At 37.2% G+C, this 21,778-nt stretch overlaps 1 protein-coding gene across 6 annotated transcripts in view; it reads right to left on the bottom strand.

Moving 5' to 3' along the window:
• Positions 1 to 21,778, bottom strand: part of PPFIBP2 (PPFIA binding protein 2) — a 102,985-nt gene that overhangs the window by 45,925 nt on the left and 35,282 nt on the right. For 3 of the 6 annotated variants that reach the window (XM_027810364.2, XM_027810366.2, XM_027810367.2), the window contains exon 4: positions 1,804 to 1,893. In XM_027810364.2, coding sequence (XP_027666165.1) covers positions 1,804 to 1,893 — 90 coding nt within the window. Of the gene's footprint in view, positions 1 to 1,803; positions 1,894 to 7,026; positions 7,117 to 11,070; positions 11,545 to 13,442; positions 13,550 to 21,778 lie in introns of those variants that run through there. The other 3 variants (XM_055721582.1, XM_027810369.2, XM_027810368.1) reach the window with 3 other exon arrangements.

Below are 21,778 nucleotides of genomic sequence, written 5' to 3'. Positions count from 1 at the left end.
CAGTACTGTGCAGTTGGAGAGATAAATGCGTAAATACTGCCTAAGCCTCTTGATTTGTAGGGGGTGTGATGGTATTAAAAGGCAAGACAGAAACAATTTTTACATCTGATTTCACTACATTCCTTTTGAGAAAAACTCTAGGCAGGTCTCCAAACCATGTCATAAAAACCCCTTTGTGAGTCTGGCTGGCTGCACTCTATGGGTACCTATTTGTGTGGGTGAAGAAATACTAAAAATCAGCAGGACAAAGACAGGAAAAGTATGTAATGAGCAGTAGCCCGGAACAGTCTTCAGGAACTTGGGCTGGAGAGTAATACTCCTGGTAAATCCTCAAAATCTGATACATTTTGAACACCAAGATTCTGGCAAATCTGCACAAGCCCACCAGCATCCATGACCATCAACATCTGGCTGTATAGCCTGAACCACATCCAAGACAACATGACCGCTATATGCAGACAAGGATTACAGGACTATACACACATGTGATGGAACAAAGGAGGCCTTCAGGGACAAAGCCACAGGTGCATTGGTGCAACCCTCTGCTTCTGAGTAAACAGCTGGGTTTGGCCTCCTAATTGTCACTCCAATTACAAGTTGCTCATGTGTGTGTGAACTGTGCAAAAAGTTGTTTGCTAGTATTAATAGAAACAAGATGTTACAGTTAATAACCACCTGATTAATAAAAGGTGTTTTAATGAATGTCAGTTGTGATGTTACCTTCCCTGACCTGATTCCCCCTCAGAACAAAAGGAATACACAGCACACACTTAAAACACTTAAATTCCAACCAGAAGTTTGTTTTTCGTTAAGGATTATTTTTTCCTAAATTTGGCAATAGCAATCTTAGTTTAACAATAATGAAAAGATTCAACCTAAGCTTATGCTTATGTCTCACAAACTATTTATTGTTTAACAACAGCAGTGAGAATTCTGCTCAGTAAATTAATACAAGTGTGAACAGAACATACAGGATAAAACATGCTTACAGAAACTAGTAACTGAAAGTAGGGACAACACCTATCCAGCCAGTATAGTTTGGTTTTGTTTGATATAAATACATATGATTATAATACACTTTTCTAAGCGTAAAGAGAAAGAATATGCAAAGACCATTGAAAAAAATATCCAGCTTCAGTTTTAAAAGCATGTAATGTACACTTTAGTAATAGTGAAAATACCCAGGAAAAAAAGAGGTTTTTTTATTTTAAGTTGTATAACGTGTGTTCTCCAGGAGGAAAACTTATATGGGACATTGGATCTGTTTGAAAAAGGCTTGGTAAACTGAGAAACAGGAAACCTGGAAGAGCTTAGGCATTCATTTTACTGTCAAATTTTCTTTTTGCCCCTTTACTTCCCCCTTAAGCTTCTTGATGATGTAAAGTGACTCTGGTACACTATACAAGCAGGAAAAATATCAGTTCTACCTACCTGCTGGTCTTCCAGTTCATTAACAATGGTGGCACACAGAATCTAGAAAAATCAACCAGTACAACCTAGCAAACCTAGACTGAGAATCACTACCACAGCATTGTCTTGGGACTCCACAGCATTATTTTTAAGTTGTTTTTTTCCTTTGTCGTTCTTCTCCCTCTGACTGCTGTTACCCCTACCCCCTTCTTTACCAAGTTAGCCCACTGTGAAATCAATGAGATGGATTATGTGAATTATAAATTAATTCCTGACTAAATATCATTTACATTTGGTGACCTGCTAACATTTGTTTAACAGAAAATACTCTGTCACTTCAGTTTTTATTCACTGAGTATCAACTATGTAGATGATGTTTTCTTTAAGACATACCTGCAGTATGAGCGACTCTTTATCACCTTCTAATCGCGCCAATCTTTCTTGATAAGTTTCATTATTAGTTGAATGATGATTCACCTGTGACTGAGGGAAAAAATGTGCTATGAGAATTTTTACAGTTAAATATTAACATTTCAAGCATTAATTAATAAAAAAAATGATATATTGAAGGGTTGTTGTAATACAAAGAGACACGCAAAATACGTCTACAGACCAAAACTGTTCATTTCATATGCATTAAACCTTCTGAATGTACCGGTTTTTAGCTGGACTTTGAATACTTTCTTAATTTCCAACAATCCAGAAAGATATAGGAATAGATTTTATATTTTCTAGCAAATTATCATTTCATTGGGTAATACCATCTTATCAAGACAAAAAAAGACATTTAATCTGAAATATCTGGTCTCAATAGTCTCTTGCCAAAGTTAAGGAATCTTGCTGTTTATTTTTAAATGGTAAAAGTTGCTATGTGTGTAATAGTATTCCTAGAAATTACTAAAGTAAAAGTATCAATTTACTCTTAGGAATGAACAAATTATTTAAATTATCAAATTCTTACCAGGAACTACTCTAGCGACATAATCACTTAATGGATTTCTAAACGGCTCTAAGGAGCAAGACCTTCCAAAACATGGTCCGTCCCTAAGTATTATGTCCCATTTCCTATGAATTTTAATACTACAGAGAGAAACACCACAATTAAAAACAAACAAGCAAAAATATATCTGCAGATTTATTTTAAGAAGTTTAGAAGAGTCTCATAGCTTCATCCTGCATACTAAAATGTTGTGCAACTGTGGGAATGGAGCTGTTTGCTTAGAGCATGGAAAGTAATACGAGCCCTTAGCGGTTCATTTCCCAGCTCCATTGCAGGCGATGCATTTCTGCCGGGGAATACAACACTCCGGCTGGCTTTTCAGCTAACACAAGGCTCCAGCTTTACCATGTTCCCTTCAACTACAGCGGTCTGCAGTTGAATACTCATTTATAGTTACTTGTACAATGGCACCAATATAATAATAATAGTAATCCTCCTCCCAAATCATCCTTTCTTTTTCAACTGAACATTTTTGAAAAAGATTTTAAAACAATATTAAATATAATCATAGCTTCTTGATGTACACTGAGGTCTACAGCCCCAAATATAAAACAGATGATGAAAATAAACAAGGTGCTAATTTTCTAGAAATTTTTTACACATTTGAAGACTATCCGTAGATCTCTAATTAGCAGGTTCTCTTCAGACTAAACAAACATAAGGTTTTCTGTCTTTTCCTCACAGGTTAAGTTTTCAGGATCTGTTTTGTTGCTTTCTTTTGGTTCCTCTTCACCAATTGATCCTTGACTTCTTTTGAAATTAACTGCCTAAAAGGAGACACAGGACTCCAGCTGAAAATGGCTGGAGTGAAAAAATCCTTTCCACAGGTTTGCATGGCCTTTGGGCCATATTTCTTTTACATCAGTCATATAGCAACACTGATACACTGTCAGGCTAGGGCCCAGATCCCTTTTTAATGCTCATAATTAGCTAGCATCCTGTTCTTCATTCTGTACTTACTAGTTTCTGCTTAAATGTATAACCTTGCACTCGTCTATACTGAATTGAGTCCAGTTATTTATATTGCTTTCCTATGCATCAGGCTCTTTCTATGTTTTAATTGTGTCCTTTGGCATGGCAACAAGGCTCCCAGCTAGAATCACCTATAAATTCACTAAGCTTGGTCCTTACCCCCTGTTTTACAGGGTCGACAAGAACACTGAGGAACAGCATGTGCAGAACCTCGCTCCACACCTCACTTAATCAGCCAGCATTCATTGTCAAAAAAAGAATATATTAACTCTACTCAGAACATACTTTTCTCACTGGCTTTTGACCAGTTTATGTAGGTACAACTAGGATTCAAGACCTCATAGAAACAGCTCTAAATATGCAGATGTAAGTGCGTAACATACACAAACAGAAGTCTCAGACAAATAAATAAGTTTTACAGTGGCATCTGGAGGAAGCTGGCCCATGCACTTAAAGGCATAGTGACTTCACTCCCTCTTCTTCTCCTAACTAGTTTTAATTTTTTAGAGTTTCTGTGTCCTAACATCTCTGTCCATCCTTCCTAACATCTTCATGTAATTTTTTCAAGACTTCTCCTTCTATTAAGAAACACCTCCCCCCCTTTACGAAATACGCATCTTCAGTTTAACTTAGGACTTTTGTATTAAAAGTTGGTCAGTCAGTCAAGTCCATATGGCCTTACAGTTCATTTCTTATTAACTTTTATAGTACTACAATGAAAATAAGGAATTCTCATAAGTAAACAACATGGAATTCTGTATGTCTGGCTAGATAATCCCTTTGACCTCAGCTATGCATCTTCAATCATACCACCAGCCATTCCACCTGGGGTGTTACTCCACGTAGAGAGCAAAGTCTTATACTGTACTTTAGAACACAAAATCTTTTAACCTTGACGGCTACGTTTCCATTAGGGTTAAAACTCCATTACAAACCATTACATGAGTTTTCTCAGTGGAGAGCCCACAGGCCTTCCCCAGTATGTCTCTGGCACATAGTACTAGAACATTAAGTACTCAGGGAAGAACAGCACACTGCTAGGCAGGGAAAGATTCTCTTAATGACAAAACCTAGTGAAGAAAATTGCCAAGTCAAGTTGATTTTGCACCTTCCTCCTGCCATCACTTGCTGTTTTCCTAGACTAGAGTTAAGAAATAAACCTGTAACCACTTGTGTAACCACTCCCCCGCTGGCCTCATAGGCACAGTGAGTTACGTTACTGCCAACACATTTTTACATAACCAATCTGTCATGAATGCAAAAAAAATAATATAGAAAATTCATCATTTTATATAATCAGTAATTGAGAATTAGTTCAACATCAAATCAGAAATAAGTTTTTTAATTACACTCACATTTACCAAATGTATAACCTCCAATGATCTCTGCTGCACTGAGTGACTGTGAAATATCCCCTGCTGGAAGTCCAACACTCATTAACTATGTAAAACCTGGTGAATCACACTCATGTGAACAGAAAAGGGGGAATAAAAATTTTAAATAATAATAAATAAAGCAACCTTGCCAACAGATCAACCAGCAAGCACTCAGATAAGTACAGGAAAGTACAGTAGACAGAAAATGACCTGCTAAATAAAAGTGGCTGATTGACACACAGCAGTTGTTTAAGACTTGGGAAATCTTTGTGGCATGCATAAAGACAAGATAAAACAACGTAATATGAACCAAGGCCATCTGTGGATGGTTGGAGTGCATTCTGCAGTTGTGAAAGTCAGTACTGAGAGGAAACTGAGCAAGTATAGTTAGGTATCACATGTATCAGCAGCAACTGAATATAGGACCTATAACGCCAAAGTCATAAGACTATAGATTACTTGAGTTGGTGTAAGAGCTCACAAACAATAAATATTAGACCTGTGTAAGCACACGTCCAAAAGGCTGAATCACCAAGATTTTCCACAAAGATGTTATTTCAGAAGACATAGCCTTAAAGACCAAAAGTCATTACCTGGGCTCCACAAATTATAAGCTAAGTATGTTAATTATATGTCTTATAATAAAAGAATGAGAGAAATTGCATGAAACATAAAAAAGTTTATGGTAACAGACGACAAAAAACTAGAAGGAAAGATATGCTAAGGCAAGGTGGTTGAAACTATATTGATGGTAGTACCACTGCAGATGAAAAATCAAGTGTATACCATAAATTGCCTCAGGGATCTGCAAAGCAATTTCTTGAAGAACCTGTATTATAGTCTCCATAGAGATTCTGGATATAGTTCAATGCCCATCATATTGCATCAGATATTAACATAAAATGTTTCCTGAAACAATTCCAAACCAACTGTTTTTCCTAGTTTCAGAAAAAAGAGAGAAAAGAAAAAAAGGCTTTTGCATTCCATTACCTGTTTCAGCTTCTTCTTCATCTTTAGTTTCCAAACCTCTCTCTGCAATATGCTTTTTACTCTAGCCTGGACATAATATTAGCAGCTGCTGGAAACTTGACTGTCTAAGAATCGCTTACATGATCCAGTCATTACAGAGTCCTTTTCCAAGAAAAAGGCTTAAATATTCCTCCAGAATATAAGAGAAAAAAAATTAAAAATCTGACTTCAGAGTATGACTCAACAGCTTTAATTTAAAATGGGAATAATCAGCAAAAATGGAAAAGGGTATGACAATAAAGGGAAGAAATATCTGGCCAGCTCAACTGTCTTAATTTTCAACAACCTGCTCAGAGGCTGGTACGTGTGGAATCTTATGTTTTCTTGCATGTTACTTTAATAGGAAACAATTCAGAATGCGGCTTATTGTCAGAAACCAATGACAAACATCATAGAGCGCTTCTGTACAGATGTTCTGTTCAGAGGCTTCTGCAACAGAACTTCTAGCCGAATCTTGATAGGCTGTAGAAGTAAGCCTCTTAAAGCAAGCACGTATGCAAGATAATAAAACTGAATACAGGCCAGTTTATGTTCTCCACATGTGCTGTTTCAGTTTCAGCTCAAAGAATCTCCAACACAGCTAATTTTAAACCAAAAAATACCAACTTCTTAAGTTGATCAACAAGCTGTTACACAGAAATTTGTCACTAATACCATGGATCTCATATTGGGCTGTGGAGGGTGGAGGAGCTGGGAAAAGAAACCTGGCAGTCAGAATGGTGATTTGTGAGCTTTTTCAACATGTCATAACCCTCCTCTCTTAATTCAGTCACATGAATCACCTTCAGTTCCACTGATAATTGAATAAGGTGCCTGTGGCAACTATAATACTTGCATTAATGGGGAAGATGAGGGACATGCTTCATGTCTTGTCTTTCATTGCAGTTTAGAAGCTGAAAACAAGGAGTAGAGCCAGCAGAGTTCAATCAGTTTTCCCACAAACTACTAGCAGCACACAGACTGTAGTATTATATTTCAATACAAGAAAATGTACACTCTAGACTATTTTCAGCCTATTTGGAATTGATAATATTTAGGAGAGCATGGACTTTCCATCTCTTTAGTACTCTCTTCAGTCAGCAGAATTATGAGTCACGGTAATTGCTACTGTGTAGTGATGAATGAGTAGCCTACACAGTAAACATTTTTATTTTGGCATTTGACTATGGATACAATACAAATTTAATCACGGCATGTTAGCACTACCTCAGATACACACCCATGTGAATATGTACATACATTCAGTGTACTTGAGGAGGAGAAGAAGGAGAAGGCTGGAACATGATTTCTGGATCTGTAATTCTTGCCTTTCATCTGAAGGCAATTAATAAATCAACAACAGGATTTTCTATTTGCTGTTGTTCCTTGCTGGTTAAGTGAAAGTGGCAGCCACTTTGAAGAAGCTAACAGCATATAGTCTGAAATTAAGTAAAAACAGAGATTGGTAAATTTCTGTAGTCCTTAAACCAAAAGGATTTTGACCAAATATTTACATTTTATCTGGATAATTTTTCCTAATACTAATACCTATTTTCTCCTTCAGACGGTTACATTACTTAAAGGAAGATATCCTTACAGAAGTCATTAAGATTCACTCTCAAGATCATGAGCTTAATGCCTGTTGCATGGGTTTGATTGCTCCACCTCTTGCTAGTACAGCCTATGAACAGCATCCAGAAGAAAGGAGAGAAAAGCATAAGAATAACGTACACATATTTCAGGTCAGCCATCAGCTCTGTGCCACATGCACTTCAAAAGGTAAGTCTAAAGCAGCCTACAAGAGTCATCAGACACCTCCGCTTCATATGAAGGCACCTCTCTCTCAATATAAAGATATCTTACCGCTGTACAAAGTTTTCCAGAGGCAACAGACCTTCCATTTTGCTGCACTCCATCCACCGCACTTCAAATAGCTCAGTTAATTTACAATGTCCTTAGAGAGCCCATAATATTGTTTGTAGTAAATATCAGCATTTATGTTTGCGATGCTTGTTAGTAACTTGTGGGTACACCTACATGCCTACATACCAAAATGCAGGTTGTGCCATTTTTATTTGGAATGGTGTGTTCCAGTTAAGAATAAAGCAACAGGACAACAAATGAAATTGTATGTGAACCTTCTAACCCAAATCCCCTGGGAGAATCAAAGAAATTTTGCTAAAGATGAGACACTTTCAACTGCAGGTAGTGGGGGGTGTCTCAGGTTCCCTAGCTTGCAACAGAAACTTTTAACAGTGACAGATTTATGCTTAGGCCCTGTAAAAGAACCCAACATCAGTTACCTGCAAAATGCTTTCCACAAGCTGCCCACCAACTATGTTCTAAGAACTATGCTGCTGCCTTAGCTGTAATGATAAAAGTGCACTGTTCATATACAAGAACTTTTCCATATCCTTCTAGAAACAGACTGCTGAGAGACATGCCTCCTTTAATAAATCCTGTGACCTCCTTTGATGGGCTTTGAGTCTTACTAACAAGACTGCATCATTACAAACCCTTACAATACTGCATGAAACCAGGGTGGTACTACGTGCCTGTGTCAGATACTCAGCTTCTCCTCCAGAACAGCTAACCAGGACAGTTCCAAAATTGCCATCAAAGAATCACATGCCATGAAGTATTGTGTAGCTGTACCCGTTGCAGAGTTTTGCCTTTCTGATATTAGCTAGGATATTATCAGAAAAAGCCTTTCTCTTGTGGAAATACTACTGCAGACTAATAATACTTCTTACTGGCAAAAGGCAGCAAAAGTAAAATGGAGAAAAAACAGTAAACAAAGGAAAACACATTAACTGTGCCTCATATACAACTGAGACAAGGCTAAATCATTTTTTGGCTTTGTCCATCTGCTCTTACACTTTGCTACCCACTCTGTCCATACTTAGGGTCAATCTTGGCACAGCATTTTCACAGGTCATTTCAACATCAAGGAAGTCCAATGGAAAAAGCTGAAGCACGGTGACACCTTACCTAAATATTGATCTAAATATTTATTGCTTTGTCCCTGTTGCTGCTGCGTGATGCTACTATAAGCATTACGTTACTACTACTTAAAACGAGATCCTCTGTTCTAAGCATTTGAGAATAGCAGCTGTGTCTGTCATTTTGCCTGCCTGGATCTCGTGATTTCTCTGTTTGTTTGCTGCCCTAACCCAGTCCAGGCTGCAGATACCACGGAAATCTAGCTTAGCCAACCACTGCAACATCAAACCCGATTCTGGTCTCTGAAGTGATTTCAGCTAATGATGAAATCTGAGCCAGCTTTGGCATACTTCACTAAGGGTTTATGGAAGTCTGTTGCAGTCATTCTCTTAGGTGCCATTTGTTACTCTGGAAGGGACTCATACTTTCATTATCAGCCAAAGAGCAACAGTTTATGATTGCAGGGCCTGAAATCTTTATTTGCTACCACAGTCAGTGCCAGACATGTGACATTAGGACTCTTGAACATGAGAATTAAATAAGTAACTTGGATTGTTTCGATTTTATTTTTTTTAAATCACTCGTCAAAGGAATTTGGGAGCAGACTGCTTAAGTTCTCCTGGGAACAATGCAAGATCATTTTCACTTCTCTTCCTTTCCCCTACATATGCTCACCCCCTTAAGGAGCTTGCAAGGAAAAGCAGCAGTGTTGATAGTCTCCTTTATGTAGCCTACATAGAATGAATTACAGGCAACAACAGTAATAGCATTAATTTTCGTAAAAGCCTGTGCTGCATTTGAACACAGTATCCTTTCTGAGCACAGTACCTGAAAATCATCCCAAAGACACCCTCTGTTAACCCCTCCAAATCTGTGAACATTTCAGTGAGACTTCACTGAAGCTGTTCCTTGAGCGCTTTCTTGTTACTGTCCTCAGTGTTTCCTGCACGCCACGCAACCTGCCAACAGTACACCTTAGCCTTTTGTTAGCAAACCTACCTTTTTAGAAATTATATTTAAACAAGGAAGGAGGGGTGACAGACGTACTGTATTCAAAACCTCATTAAAATTAAATAATAAATTAATGTATGATCTCAAAAACTACTATAGCTCTAACTGCACAGAGCACAGGTTAAACTAATAGTATAAAGTTACCAACTGCTACTTCCTGTTGTCTCTTCTCTTTCACTACCTCACTCACCTCTCATTTAATAATCCCCCCCATCCACGCTCCAGAAGCATGTTTCCAGAAACTGATGTAAATATTTTGTAAATTAACTTCAAGATTCTCAAGCTTTTATTAAAGACTGACATATCATGAATATTTTATATTCAAGAAACTAACCAAAGCTCCTAATCACATTTTCCTACACAAAAGCCATTTACTTACATTTTATGTTTATACAGCTAGTAAAAAAAAAATAGAAGTGAGTGTATGTGCATATGTATACATATGTTTTTAAACCAGTGCCATATAGAAGCACTAACATAAATGGCGTGCATAGAATTTGCAAGAAAATTACACACAGGTTAAAACAGATTTTAAAAGTATAACGAGAGGATGGGCTGCTTACATTACACACAATTAAATTAATATTGTAATTAAAAAAAACAGTCTACTGTGAAGGACCTATTCACATCCCATTCATGGATTTTTTTCACACACTGAAAAATAAATACCTAGAAACTAACAAAATCTAAAGGCTGACAAAAACTAAGTAATTTTTCCAAGGTGACAAGACAACTGCACAGATCTTTTTTTTTTTTTCCTTTTATAGGAAGACAAAAACAATCACATGCAGTTAATTCATGTTCAGACAGTTCATCACAAAATTAGAATTTTAATAGCACTGCCTTTTTAAAAAAACATAGTTTTATCAGAGTAACATGCACAAGAAAAAAGTACCACCATTTTTACCTAAACAAAGGCATCCTAAAAGATCTCATATGGTTACCCTGATGAGGAATTGATTAAGTGATGAATTAGTTCAAGTATTTTTTCATTTCGAAGCACAACATGGTAAACAACACACTCTGCTTTTTTGCCATACATTCTCATGCAAGGTTTGCTTTGTTGTATCACAATCTCAGGAAAGCACGAGCACTTGCTAGAATCTATTGCCATTTGTTCAAAGTTTGATCCTAGAGTTTCGTTTTTAAAGACAAAGACAGCTGATTCTCTCCCCCCTCCCTAAGCTGCCTCCTCCTCCTACGTGAAGAAATGTCTTTAATTCATTCCTCACGAAGAAATTTACAGTACTTTATGTCTGAGACACTCGGTATATTTCCTTTCACAAAGCTGAGAATACTGACTAAGATCTGCTAACGTGTATTTACAAAGAGAAAACAAAGCCCACTTACCCTCTTTAGCCACGTGAAGTGCTTGTAAATATCAATCTCACCATCCATGCTTTGGGCCCATCTCAGCAGTCACATTCCCAGGGTTAAAAGAAACTTTTGGAAGCAAGCGCACTGCTTTGTTCTACAGGATATAACTGTGACTTCTTCCCCTTTCAACCCTCAACTTCTAAAATCTTGAATGCGTCTTCACATTTTAAGCTAAACCTGCCTCTGTCCCACAGTGTTATCCCAAATGCCTCTCACAGATGTATATATAACACACATCTGTATAAACTTCTGACTCTCCTCCAAACATCTGGTTTTTTTAAACAACAGATCGGTTAGCAACAAGAACAATGCAACTCTAAAAACGTCAAAAATATAATTTGCTAAATGATCTTTAAAAAAGGATCTTTCAAGTATAGTATAAATCTGCTGAAACTGTTCCCTTTTAATGTTGAATAACAAGCTAAAAATTACTAAGCTGTCACTGAGAAACTATTTTCAAGTAATGCTTTCTCTGGCTTTCTGTTTCAAGAGTGGCTGGAACTCATTACCAAAGACCCCCTATTTCCTGTCTCTGTTTTACTCCCTGTTTATTGTAACACTACTCAGCCTTCTCAGTTTATTTCAGGCTCAGACTAAACCTAAAAATAAGTTCTGGTCTTTGAATTACTTGCCTGTCCTCACCAAAGACATTCTAAAAGAGGAGGAATTCAAGGACGATCCTGTGGATAAGTTAATTATTCCATAAATACTGCTATTGCCAAAGAGGCAATTTTCCATCTTAACAGAAGACGATGATACCCTTCTAAGACTTTTGTCTGTTCCTGCTGAAGCGGAAGTCTTTTAGCATGGCAACTTTTCAAACTTGCAACACCAAGATAAATGCATATGCAAAGCAATGCTCTGGCAAGAAGTTTAAAAGTGCTGCCTGTTACTGCGGTGTCCTCTAGTGCCTCCACATAGTAGTTTTGATTAAGTTCCAATTTTTCCCCATAAACTCCAGTTCCCAGTGTTTGTTTCTCCTACTAGTTAGAAGTGGCTTTGGCCTTAAACTGGGTAACTGATTGTTACACACACAAGGACAACTGCTTAGGCAATGCCTATTAAGACCAAAAAGCAGCTGTCTCCATGGAATTTTTGTGATGACCTCAGAGCATTTACTTATCTCTCCATTTTCTTCAGTCACTACAGCCAAACTCACTCCTGCATTTAAGGTAATTAACATTAAGGTAATGCACTCCTGCATTATGTAAAACAGCGATTTGGAAAAGCCAGTGTCAAAGTTGTCCATCATACTAATGACACATACAAAAACCTCAAAGTCTGAAGGTCTATAATGCCCTGAAAAGCAGTTCTTACAGGGACCTGCCTTACTTAGGCATCTACCCACACTCCAAACTGTGGAAGTCACAGATACTTGAAGGAGTTTCTGCATAGGATGTGGGCTTTTATTATTTCAACCATTCTTGATCCTTTTGACCTGACTGACATCTTTTTAGAATATTCCATAACACAAAGAAAGAGGGAAAGATTTAAACTTGGACTTCCAGGTATCTTCATCTATTTATTACCTGTTGTTACTTAAGACCATGTGACAAGAAAAGAATTGGTTTTAGAAAGTTTGTGCTACAAGTCTTCTAAAGGTGCTAAGATACCTAAAATCAGCAGTAAACGTTAAAAGACAAAAAAACTGTCCAAAAGTTTCCAAAAGTAAACCATGCTACAAGACAGGTCTGAAGAGGACTTGGGTTGCTCTGTACATAGAATGCACTTATTCTACGCTGGTTGAGTAAGTCTTTATGCTATCTTAAAGTTGATGAGAGCAGCTATTTCTTGAAAAGCTCACACCATCCAGAAAGAGCCATAGTACATTGTCGATGGTCCATTTAAAAAAAAAAAAAACAAACCAGAAAATTATAAAAATTAAGGTGCATTTAATTTAGTACACTTCTCTATGCGTAACAGCCTCTGTTGTGGCTGACAAACTGAAGAATGAATATGGCTTCTCTGGACATTAAACATGAACTCCCTGCAAGTTCAGGCATATTTTTCCCCCCAGAAAACTAGTTTCCTAACCATGGAGAACAGCAAATACATCAAACTTTATCTCAAAGTATGGCATATCCCACCACTACAGACCCTGAAGTTGTTCCACATTCCATCCATTTGAAAACATAGGCTCTAAGATTCTCATTTCGGTATTATTCAGGGAATGGGGAAACATACCTCTTAAAACACTCCACCAAACATCATCAGTTAATGATTTTGTTTTGCATTTAAAAACCTACAGGAAAACTATATTACTCCACTTATTAGTGCCTCAGTGTAGAGTCTGTAGCTAGGTGAATACTCATTTCTCTTAAAAGTATTTAAAATTGCAAACATACCTTATTTCTGCCTTGTCATTTGTGCCGGATTTCATGCAAAGGCCTCTTGATTCTGTTAGTCATTCTTCCTGATTAAAAGGTAAACGTGTCTGAATTTTATGCATCTTATCAGCCACGAATGTTGACAACATACATTCCAGACAGTCACATGTTCACTTTTAGCCTGTCACCTGCATGCTGAACTTTACATCCTGCTTGAGCTTTGGCCTGAAAAAGTTTCAGACACCAGCTGAAGGCAAATCAATTGCCCCAGATTCGCTTAGAATATTTTTCTGTTTCACTGGAAAAGCAAGTTACCTTCTCTAGGCTGTGTAAAAGAAGGAAAGTATGTTGCAACCTGAGGATTCCTTTATCGGGTTACCACTGTATTTTTTTTTTCTTATTTTTAGGAAATCCATGGGTATGTGTAGTTCTTCACTGAGCACTAACTTCTATTTCATGCTTTCAGTGGAGCATTGAAAAACAAACAAGCACAAATCCCCCACCATGCTCAAGTGTTACTCCATGGAGAGGGAGTGTTCTAGCTATTACTACTTCCCCCTACCAAATTGTTTATTTTCTCCAGTGTTGTCTCCAAAAATAAATGAAAATACACATTACAGCAATATAAGTGCAATGTAGGACGCTAAAATGTTTTAAATTAACACAATTTATATACTCCAAGGTGTATGAAAACCCATTAGGATTTCTTCGCTAATCCTGTACTTCCATAGAAAACTGCTGACTACTGCCACTGTTGACAGAACTAAAAACTCCATTTGCAGGATACCAAAGGTGCTAGCCACAGGAAGTCTGCTGATACAGAACCCAGAACAAACACTCAACTAAGCACCCCATTACTTCACTAGTCAGAATGTCAAATATTTCAAACAAGATTTTAAATCTGTTTGAAACAGTAAACAGACGCTGCAACAGCTTTTGAAACTGAAAGTAACAGAATGCTTTAAACAATCGTTAGGCTTCTCCCGTCCTCCATTCCAGACCTATGAAGAGGCAAGAAAACATCCACAAATCCTCTTAGAACTGCAAAGGGAAGGACAGCCTGACTGGTGGATTCCCCCTTCTCCTACCGACATTGGAGCACAGGGTTTTTTGCTTTTCTGCCACTGTCCCTCTTTCTCCAATGCAGCTGAAGCCCTGTGAACATTGTAAAACTCTATTTATTACTGTTATTTTAGAAGTCTTACTTTTTATTCAGTTAAGTTTGTGCTAAAACACAGGGTTTTGAGATCTTTCAGAGCAGCACAATTGCAAACTGTCAATAGCACTCTTGTATTGGCACTGCCTTGCCTGGGAAGTCAGAAGGCAAACGAACAGGAAGCAGAGCAGTTCCCCAGCCTCCATTAGGTCCAGGTCCCTGGAGCACTGCACCTCTCTTCCTTTTCAGCAATAACTTTTAGATCATTTTGTTTTCAAAACCCATCAGCCTCTAAAATAACACTAAAAGAACATACACATAGCTTTTCAAGACAAGAAGTGAAATGACCAACTAGACCTCTTCCCAGCCTCATCAGTGGAGTCCAGTTGAGTATGGACATGCAACAAAAATTTATTCATTCCCATGAATTAGTATCAGCTTTTCCTACATCCATTACTCTGTGCTATTCCCATTCCTTGTGCTTGGGCTGCTTTGGAAACAAAGGGATTAGGACCAGAGGGGAAAATTTCCTCAGCATGCCCACTCACACACCTGTCATTCTCATGTGCAGACGTGAAGAAAGAGAGACTGAGAATATGCCTGCACAGGAGTACTTGTGGAAAAACAAATTCAGGTCATTTGTGCAAAAGACAATGGAGGAGGAAATCCTTTTTACATGGTGAGGAATGGCTTCAGAAATCTAGATGAAGCGTTTCCAGCAAGGTAAGGCTTATCGAGACTTACTCTTTCTCAGAAGTTTCTGATTAACAAAGTTTATATACTCCAAGCTGTATGAAAACCCATTAGGATTTCTTTGCTAATTCTGTACTTCCATAGAAAACTGCTGACTACTGCCACTGTTAATAGGACCAAAAACTCCATTTGCAGGAGCACAGGAGAAAGAGGGACAGTGGTGAAAAAACAAACAAGAAGAGTCTTAATCAGAACTAACTGATAATGCCTAAGTGACAGAGAAAGATGAAACTCTTGGAACAAAAGGAAAAAACCCTGCATTCTGTATATGAACATATTTGTTTTAGTTGTGATAATTTTAAAAGAATAAACAAGCATCCTGGGAAACAGACTAGAAATAATGTTATGTAGATACATGAACACATCATCCTTTTCCAGCATAAAATGCACTCAATCCTAGATGGCTTAATTCTTTGATTAAAACCTATATTTCAGAAATAATCAGACTTAAATGGCCATTAGTTCCAACGAGCACAGTTAACCCTCACCCTTATTGCACGTTCAGGGGAGGGGGGAAGTAATACTTCAAACAGGTGCTGACAACTTTGGAGTCATTCCCATCTGCAGGCTGTATGGTATCGCGTATCTCTAGCACTACTATATCCTTTCTGGTTACTGCTCAAATAATAACTAGCTCTCTTTGTTTGGCTTGCATGAAGAAGGTATTACCAATACTTAGATGAAGTTACTGTTTATTAATTCATCCACAGACATTTGCACATTCTTGGCAGTTTCAAACATTCCTTGGCATATGCTGAAATACTTTTTCCAGCCCAAGTTCTAGAAGAGCTATAACTTTTTGCGTGAAACTTATTTAGATGAAAATGTAGATTGTAAGAAATTTGAGTACTGTTTTTGCATAAAAACTAAAAAAAAAAGTTTTCTACAACAAAATCACTGTGAACACTCCCACCCCAGTTGCTATAGGCCAGAAAAGAGTACAGTGATACATGAAGATAAAGAAACATATTTATATTCTACCACAGAACATATTACAATAATGCAGGCTTATTTTTCAGTTTGAAAGGCTTCAGAGCACTGCTGAAATTACTAAATATGCAGTGAATCAGTATGTGAAACATCTGAAACAGGATATTTACTGAATTATGTGCCCATACATCAATGACATGACCAGGTAACATTTTCCCTCTCCTCAGTATGACACCCATCAGATTTTCTCTTCTAAATTCCAGAATGGAAAAAATTTGAACACACACACACACCCCGCCCCGAACAAAGCCAAAAGAAATTAAAGATGCAGATAAACCTTTACAAGGCCTTATTTCTGATAAGGAATATACAAATATTAATTTATTTTCTTCTTAAGCATTTCATTATTTCAGGGAAATAAAGCATGTTTATCTGCTTACGAAGAAAAGTAGCATGCCAACATGTTGTATATGTCCTACATAAGTATAATTTATTTCCATTTTTGAAAGATCACAAAACCTGAAAACATATCTTCTTGCACTTTAACTAAACACCGGACTGTTTACCGCTATTATTAGTGTACTATTCCAAAAAAGAAAGAAATAATTTTGTTGTGAATTATGTTATTGCTATGTTTGTCATAACTGATAACATTTAGCATATGAGATTGGTCAACCTACCCAAATTCTGTGAAATCTGAATTAAAGTTATATACAGAAAGTCTTCAAAACTTATGCTTTTCTTCTAACTTTCAAGTAATACCTCCTAATCAATTATTATTGTAATAATACAAAAATACAAGAGAAATTTTTGTGCTGAGCTTCTTTACGTGACCATTACCTTTATACCTTATCTATTAGCACCACTGTTTAATGAAATAATTCTCTCTTACCTATCCCTCTGTTACTTTATGGAAAACATTTTCTGATGTTTCCTCTAGCTACACTTAAAAAATCAGATACTTCACAGCACTTACACTTTAATATGAATGTTTGTTAAATTAATCCAGTGTATCATATTTAAATCAGCGAAATGCAATCCAGATGGAAATCCTAGTGAGAGATCATAATATGAAATGAAAAAGGGACACCATGCATAACATTAGGCACAAAAGGAAAGATGAACTAACGTGGTATTCAGCCACTTACTGCAAAGGAAAGCACCAAAGCCAACAGCTGAAAGTGCCTTAGATAAAGGAAATGAATAAATGGTTTTAATGCTTTTGAAGTCTAACGCACTATTTCTGTGTACAATCATGGCTGCCCACAGAGTAGTCCTCTATTTCCTCTGACAGTATCAAGGTGTGGATAGCTCACGTAGGTGACGATTGCCCCCAAGGGCTAAACATCATAGTATGTCAGTAGACTACCTTGAAATCTTGGACAACTTAACATGAAATAGCAGGGCCTGTATTTTTGTATCTGGAATACCATCTTTATTTCATGAGCACTCTAAGCCTAAGGCATAACACAATTCTGTTTAATCACTTCTGGTCATTGTAGTTTAAAGGTGGCTCTGTTAAGCATTACTGACCATTACAAGGGTGAAAGAAAATGCCAAAACCTTATCTCACCATGTCATTTTAAGAAACAGATCTAAACCAGCCCTACCCACTGCAAAGCTATTTTAAGCTTCTGTTCATTCTTCATGTAGAGAAGGTGTTCCTACCTCTGCTGACAGCTACTACAGTGAGCAGTCACAGTCAGAGGTGACGGGGTTGTCTCCCAGACAAAGCAACCACAGAACATTAAAAAACTTAGGCCTGGTTTAGAAAAGTTCCAGGCAAGCTTTGTACGCCCCCTTTCCACCTGCTCCAAGACACTCTCTAGTATTCATAAATAGCTGCACATATGAAGGACAATCGTCTGCTGTTTCTTGTGTGCTATGAATTGTTCTAACATGCTTGGAGAACTCTGAGAGCACCAGCTCTTCCAGTTCAGGGCTTCCTTGCATCATCAACTCATTGAAAGGAGCTGGAGCACAGTGGAGGACTGGGTCATACAACTTTTGACTCCGAGTACTGCTCAGAAAACTTATCCATCTAATGTTTCAAGTTGGCAAAAGTAAACATGAATGCTTACGGAATGACGGCTTTTCTACACTGTCCCAAGCAGGCTCTACTGGTCCATTTCCAATTTAACATGTGTTAATACCACTTGGCAATGGGAAGATTCAGCTATATATAGTTTTGTCGTGACCCTCAACAGTTGAGTCCCACAGTCAAATCCACCAGCAAATAAATATACTGGCTTTAACCGGCATTGCTCAGAATATATTTTCTTCCCACTCAGCTGTTGCTGAAAAATTCTATTGATATTTTTGTAAAAGCACGTTTTACTTTTGTAAAGTGCCCCGTATTGCAGTAATTTTCTGCCTCTATTCTGGACAGATAACTCTGTAAAATGAAACTTAGACAAAAAGTGAAATAAAAGAAAATTAAAGAAAAGAAAATAAAGTGAAATATGTTTCAGCACAGCACTTTAACACATTCTTAAAATAAAACTCTGAAGTACTTTCAAAACATCACAAACTCCAAGTCAGAATTCTGAAATGGCATTTACTGTTTTAATCCAAGTTTCTGTGAAAACACTGGGGAAAAAAATTCCTTGATTTTAACACACAGTGGAAACAATCTCTTCTGAACATTAATCATGACAAAATGGCAATTGTTCCAAGACCCTAAGAAATTTATCCTATTTCTGCTAAAAGGTCTGGTTTTACACTAGAAAAACACAGAGCATGAAATAAGACAAAGCACAGCATATATCATAAAACACATTACATTATTTTAACAAATTGCCTCTACCACACATTCCTCTACTATTTCTTCTGCTATTCTCCCCTTTCTGTTTCCTCAAATGCAGAACACTTAGAAAAATTTTTCAGAATTTGGCTTCCAAGAAAAAACATAACCAGGAAAATACTGCTGAGTTTTCAAGAATCAGTATTTTAAGGGTCAGTATGTAAAGCTACATGGTGAAGTGACTTGCTTTAAATACAAATGTTCCACTAGAAGGAAGATCATGTTTTGCAATCCTGGAAATGAGGCTTTCATTCATGCTTAAAGTCATGTTAGGACCACTGTAAGAACAATAGGGCTCCTCTTTATTCGGAAAAGGGTTCCATGAAGAAGTACAGAATACATTAAAAAAAAGAATTAACAGTGTAGGAGTTCATTAAGAGTTATGAAATGAAACTGTAACTAGATACATTCTCTTATAGTTCAACTCAGTCAGTTGTTACACCAGTAGTTAATTTTTAATGCTGAAATTACTGCCTGTTTTGTGATATGTCATACGGTCACTAGCAATACTAAAATATTTAACAGGAAGCATTGCAACTATACGCAACATTATTTTATATGAACTCTTCATGCTAATCCCCTGGTCTGTCCGTTCTGGTTTTAAGGCCAAAGAATTTAAAGTCGTAAAACACTCCAGACATTCACTCTGAGGCAAAAAAATTTTAATACAGTTAAGTAGTTAAAAGTCTATAATTAATGATGCTTTATTCTATTTTAGCTTTGTCAAAAGATTTGCACAGCTATAGCAACTATTAAATCCTCATTCTGTAATACATATAAATAATCTTTCTAAATTCAGCGCTTTGTGAAATCTATTTCATCTATCTCAAAGCAGTGGCAGAATAGTTACCGTGACCATTTATACTGTAAACTCAGGAACATAAGACTTTCACAGATTTCAGACCGCAGAAATACAAAAAGCAGCCTTTTCAAAAAGCACACTTTTAGTTCCACAAACGGTGTACTTCTCTGGAGGACTGTAGAGGATGACAAAATCCAACTCCACTAAACAACTGGAACACCAAATCACCACCGATGATTCCATGAAAAAGGAATAAAGCAGATGCTTTTGAAAGAGAAAGTAAGCAAGGTAGTGTCAGGTATGAAACATGATGCCTGAAGTTTTCACACTCTAGGTGTATACATTTTTTCCCACATCTTAGGTATTTCTACCTATAGCAGAGAGATCAGAGCCTAACAGCTACAATTGTTTAAAAAGAAATATCAAAAAATAGAACAAACCACAAAAGACAACTTGGTGATATTTCATGTCTGAAAAATTCCAGTTTGGTACTACAGAATTGAAGGAAAGGAAGACTCTAGTGAGAGCAGCTGTAGTGTCTATAATCATCACAGAAGCTTCCCGACTAATCACTAATATGGCCAATATGCCTCAAAGCTGCCTGAAAGGCTAACTCCAGTCTTACTTATTTAAACACTAGGTGTAGTTCAGTACACTTAAGAGGCAATTACGAAAACTGCAAAGCTACTTGAATTATAACGCCAAGGGGCAATTTTCTGCAGAAGTTGTTTTTCCCATTCCAGTACAACGGAGCTCTAGTTTTTAGATCATACTCCAATACAAACACCACCAAGAAAGTTCAGTCACTTTCTGTTCTCTAACCTGCAATCCCAAATACTGCTTTGTGGCACAAGCAGAACTAGCAGGAATAGCCACACTCTGCCTCAGAGGGCTTTCACAGCTGCATTAGCTTATGATGATTACTAATGCAGAAGGATCATGCAAGAAAGTAATTGGGACTTCCGTTGGATAATTCTGCTTAACCCAAATGCTAGCTGTTAAATTCTGTTGATATTATCCAGCAGGAACTAGTCTTGAGCCATCTTTCTGACTCCCCTTTCTGTGGTTTCCCATAAAAGCCAATATAGGGCAGTAGCAAAACACAAACTCAAATTATTTCCGTAAGGCACATTGTTTGTTTTCTTGATTAAGGATGGCAGCTGCAATGATTTTTAATGTAATTAAATGCATTTAAGTGAAGAAGAATCATAAAATAACATTCTTTTCTTGAACGGTGCATGCTTATCTGCTTTCAAAATAAGTGCCAGATTGTTTTTAGTATATTTAGTTTCTAATGCGTTGCTAGTCAGTATAAACTGGGAATATTTTTGACCACACCTATTCCTATATAATGTTAGAAACAAAGCAGTTGCTGTAATTCTCTAAAATCAGTGGCTTATTCAGTACATGCTAGAGCAGCTCTCCAGCTTCAAAGGAAGGTGCACAGACCCCAAAAATAAACAGATGTGGAATTAATCGTCCACAAAAGAAAATCCCCCTCTAATCCGACCTTTAATAGCTCTAAAAAAACAACCCCAAAAGCTCAAAAGCATTGGTTCACCATCCACTCCAAAGTTCTTTATAGTTCAACTATTGCTACTGATATCAAACATTGCTTTTTGTAACATTTCAGCTGAACACAACATATAAAATATATTCCAAATATCAAGCTATTTATTAGCCTACCCTTTACAGAGAATGCTCAGAAGACACCCTTTGTAGCAAATTCCATTTGAGACCATCTAGCATTTTCTACGTAATGATGTTTTATCTGATAGTGACGAGTTGCAAAAACTGGGGACTCGCATCTCAGGGTGCCTGTGCACCTCATGGAGTGGTTGCTCACCAGCACATGGGTTAGCAGACCACAGGGAACTCCATGGCTGCCCACAAAAACTAAGGCACTCATG

Source organism: Falco cherrug, chromosome 10, assembly GCF_023634085.1.
Source record: "Falco cherrug isolate bFalChe1 chromosome 10, bFalChe1.pri, whole genome shotgun sequence".
NCBI lineage: Eukaryota > Metazoa > Chordata > Aves > Falconiformes > Falconidae > Falco > Falco cherrug.
This window is presented reverse-complemented; position numbering and strand designations above follow the sequence as displayed.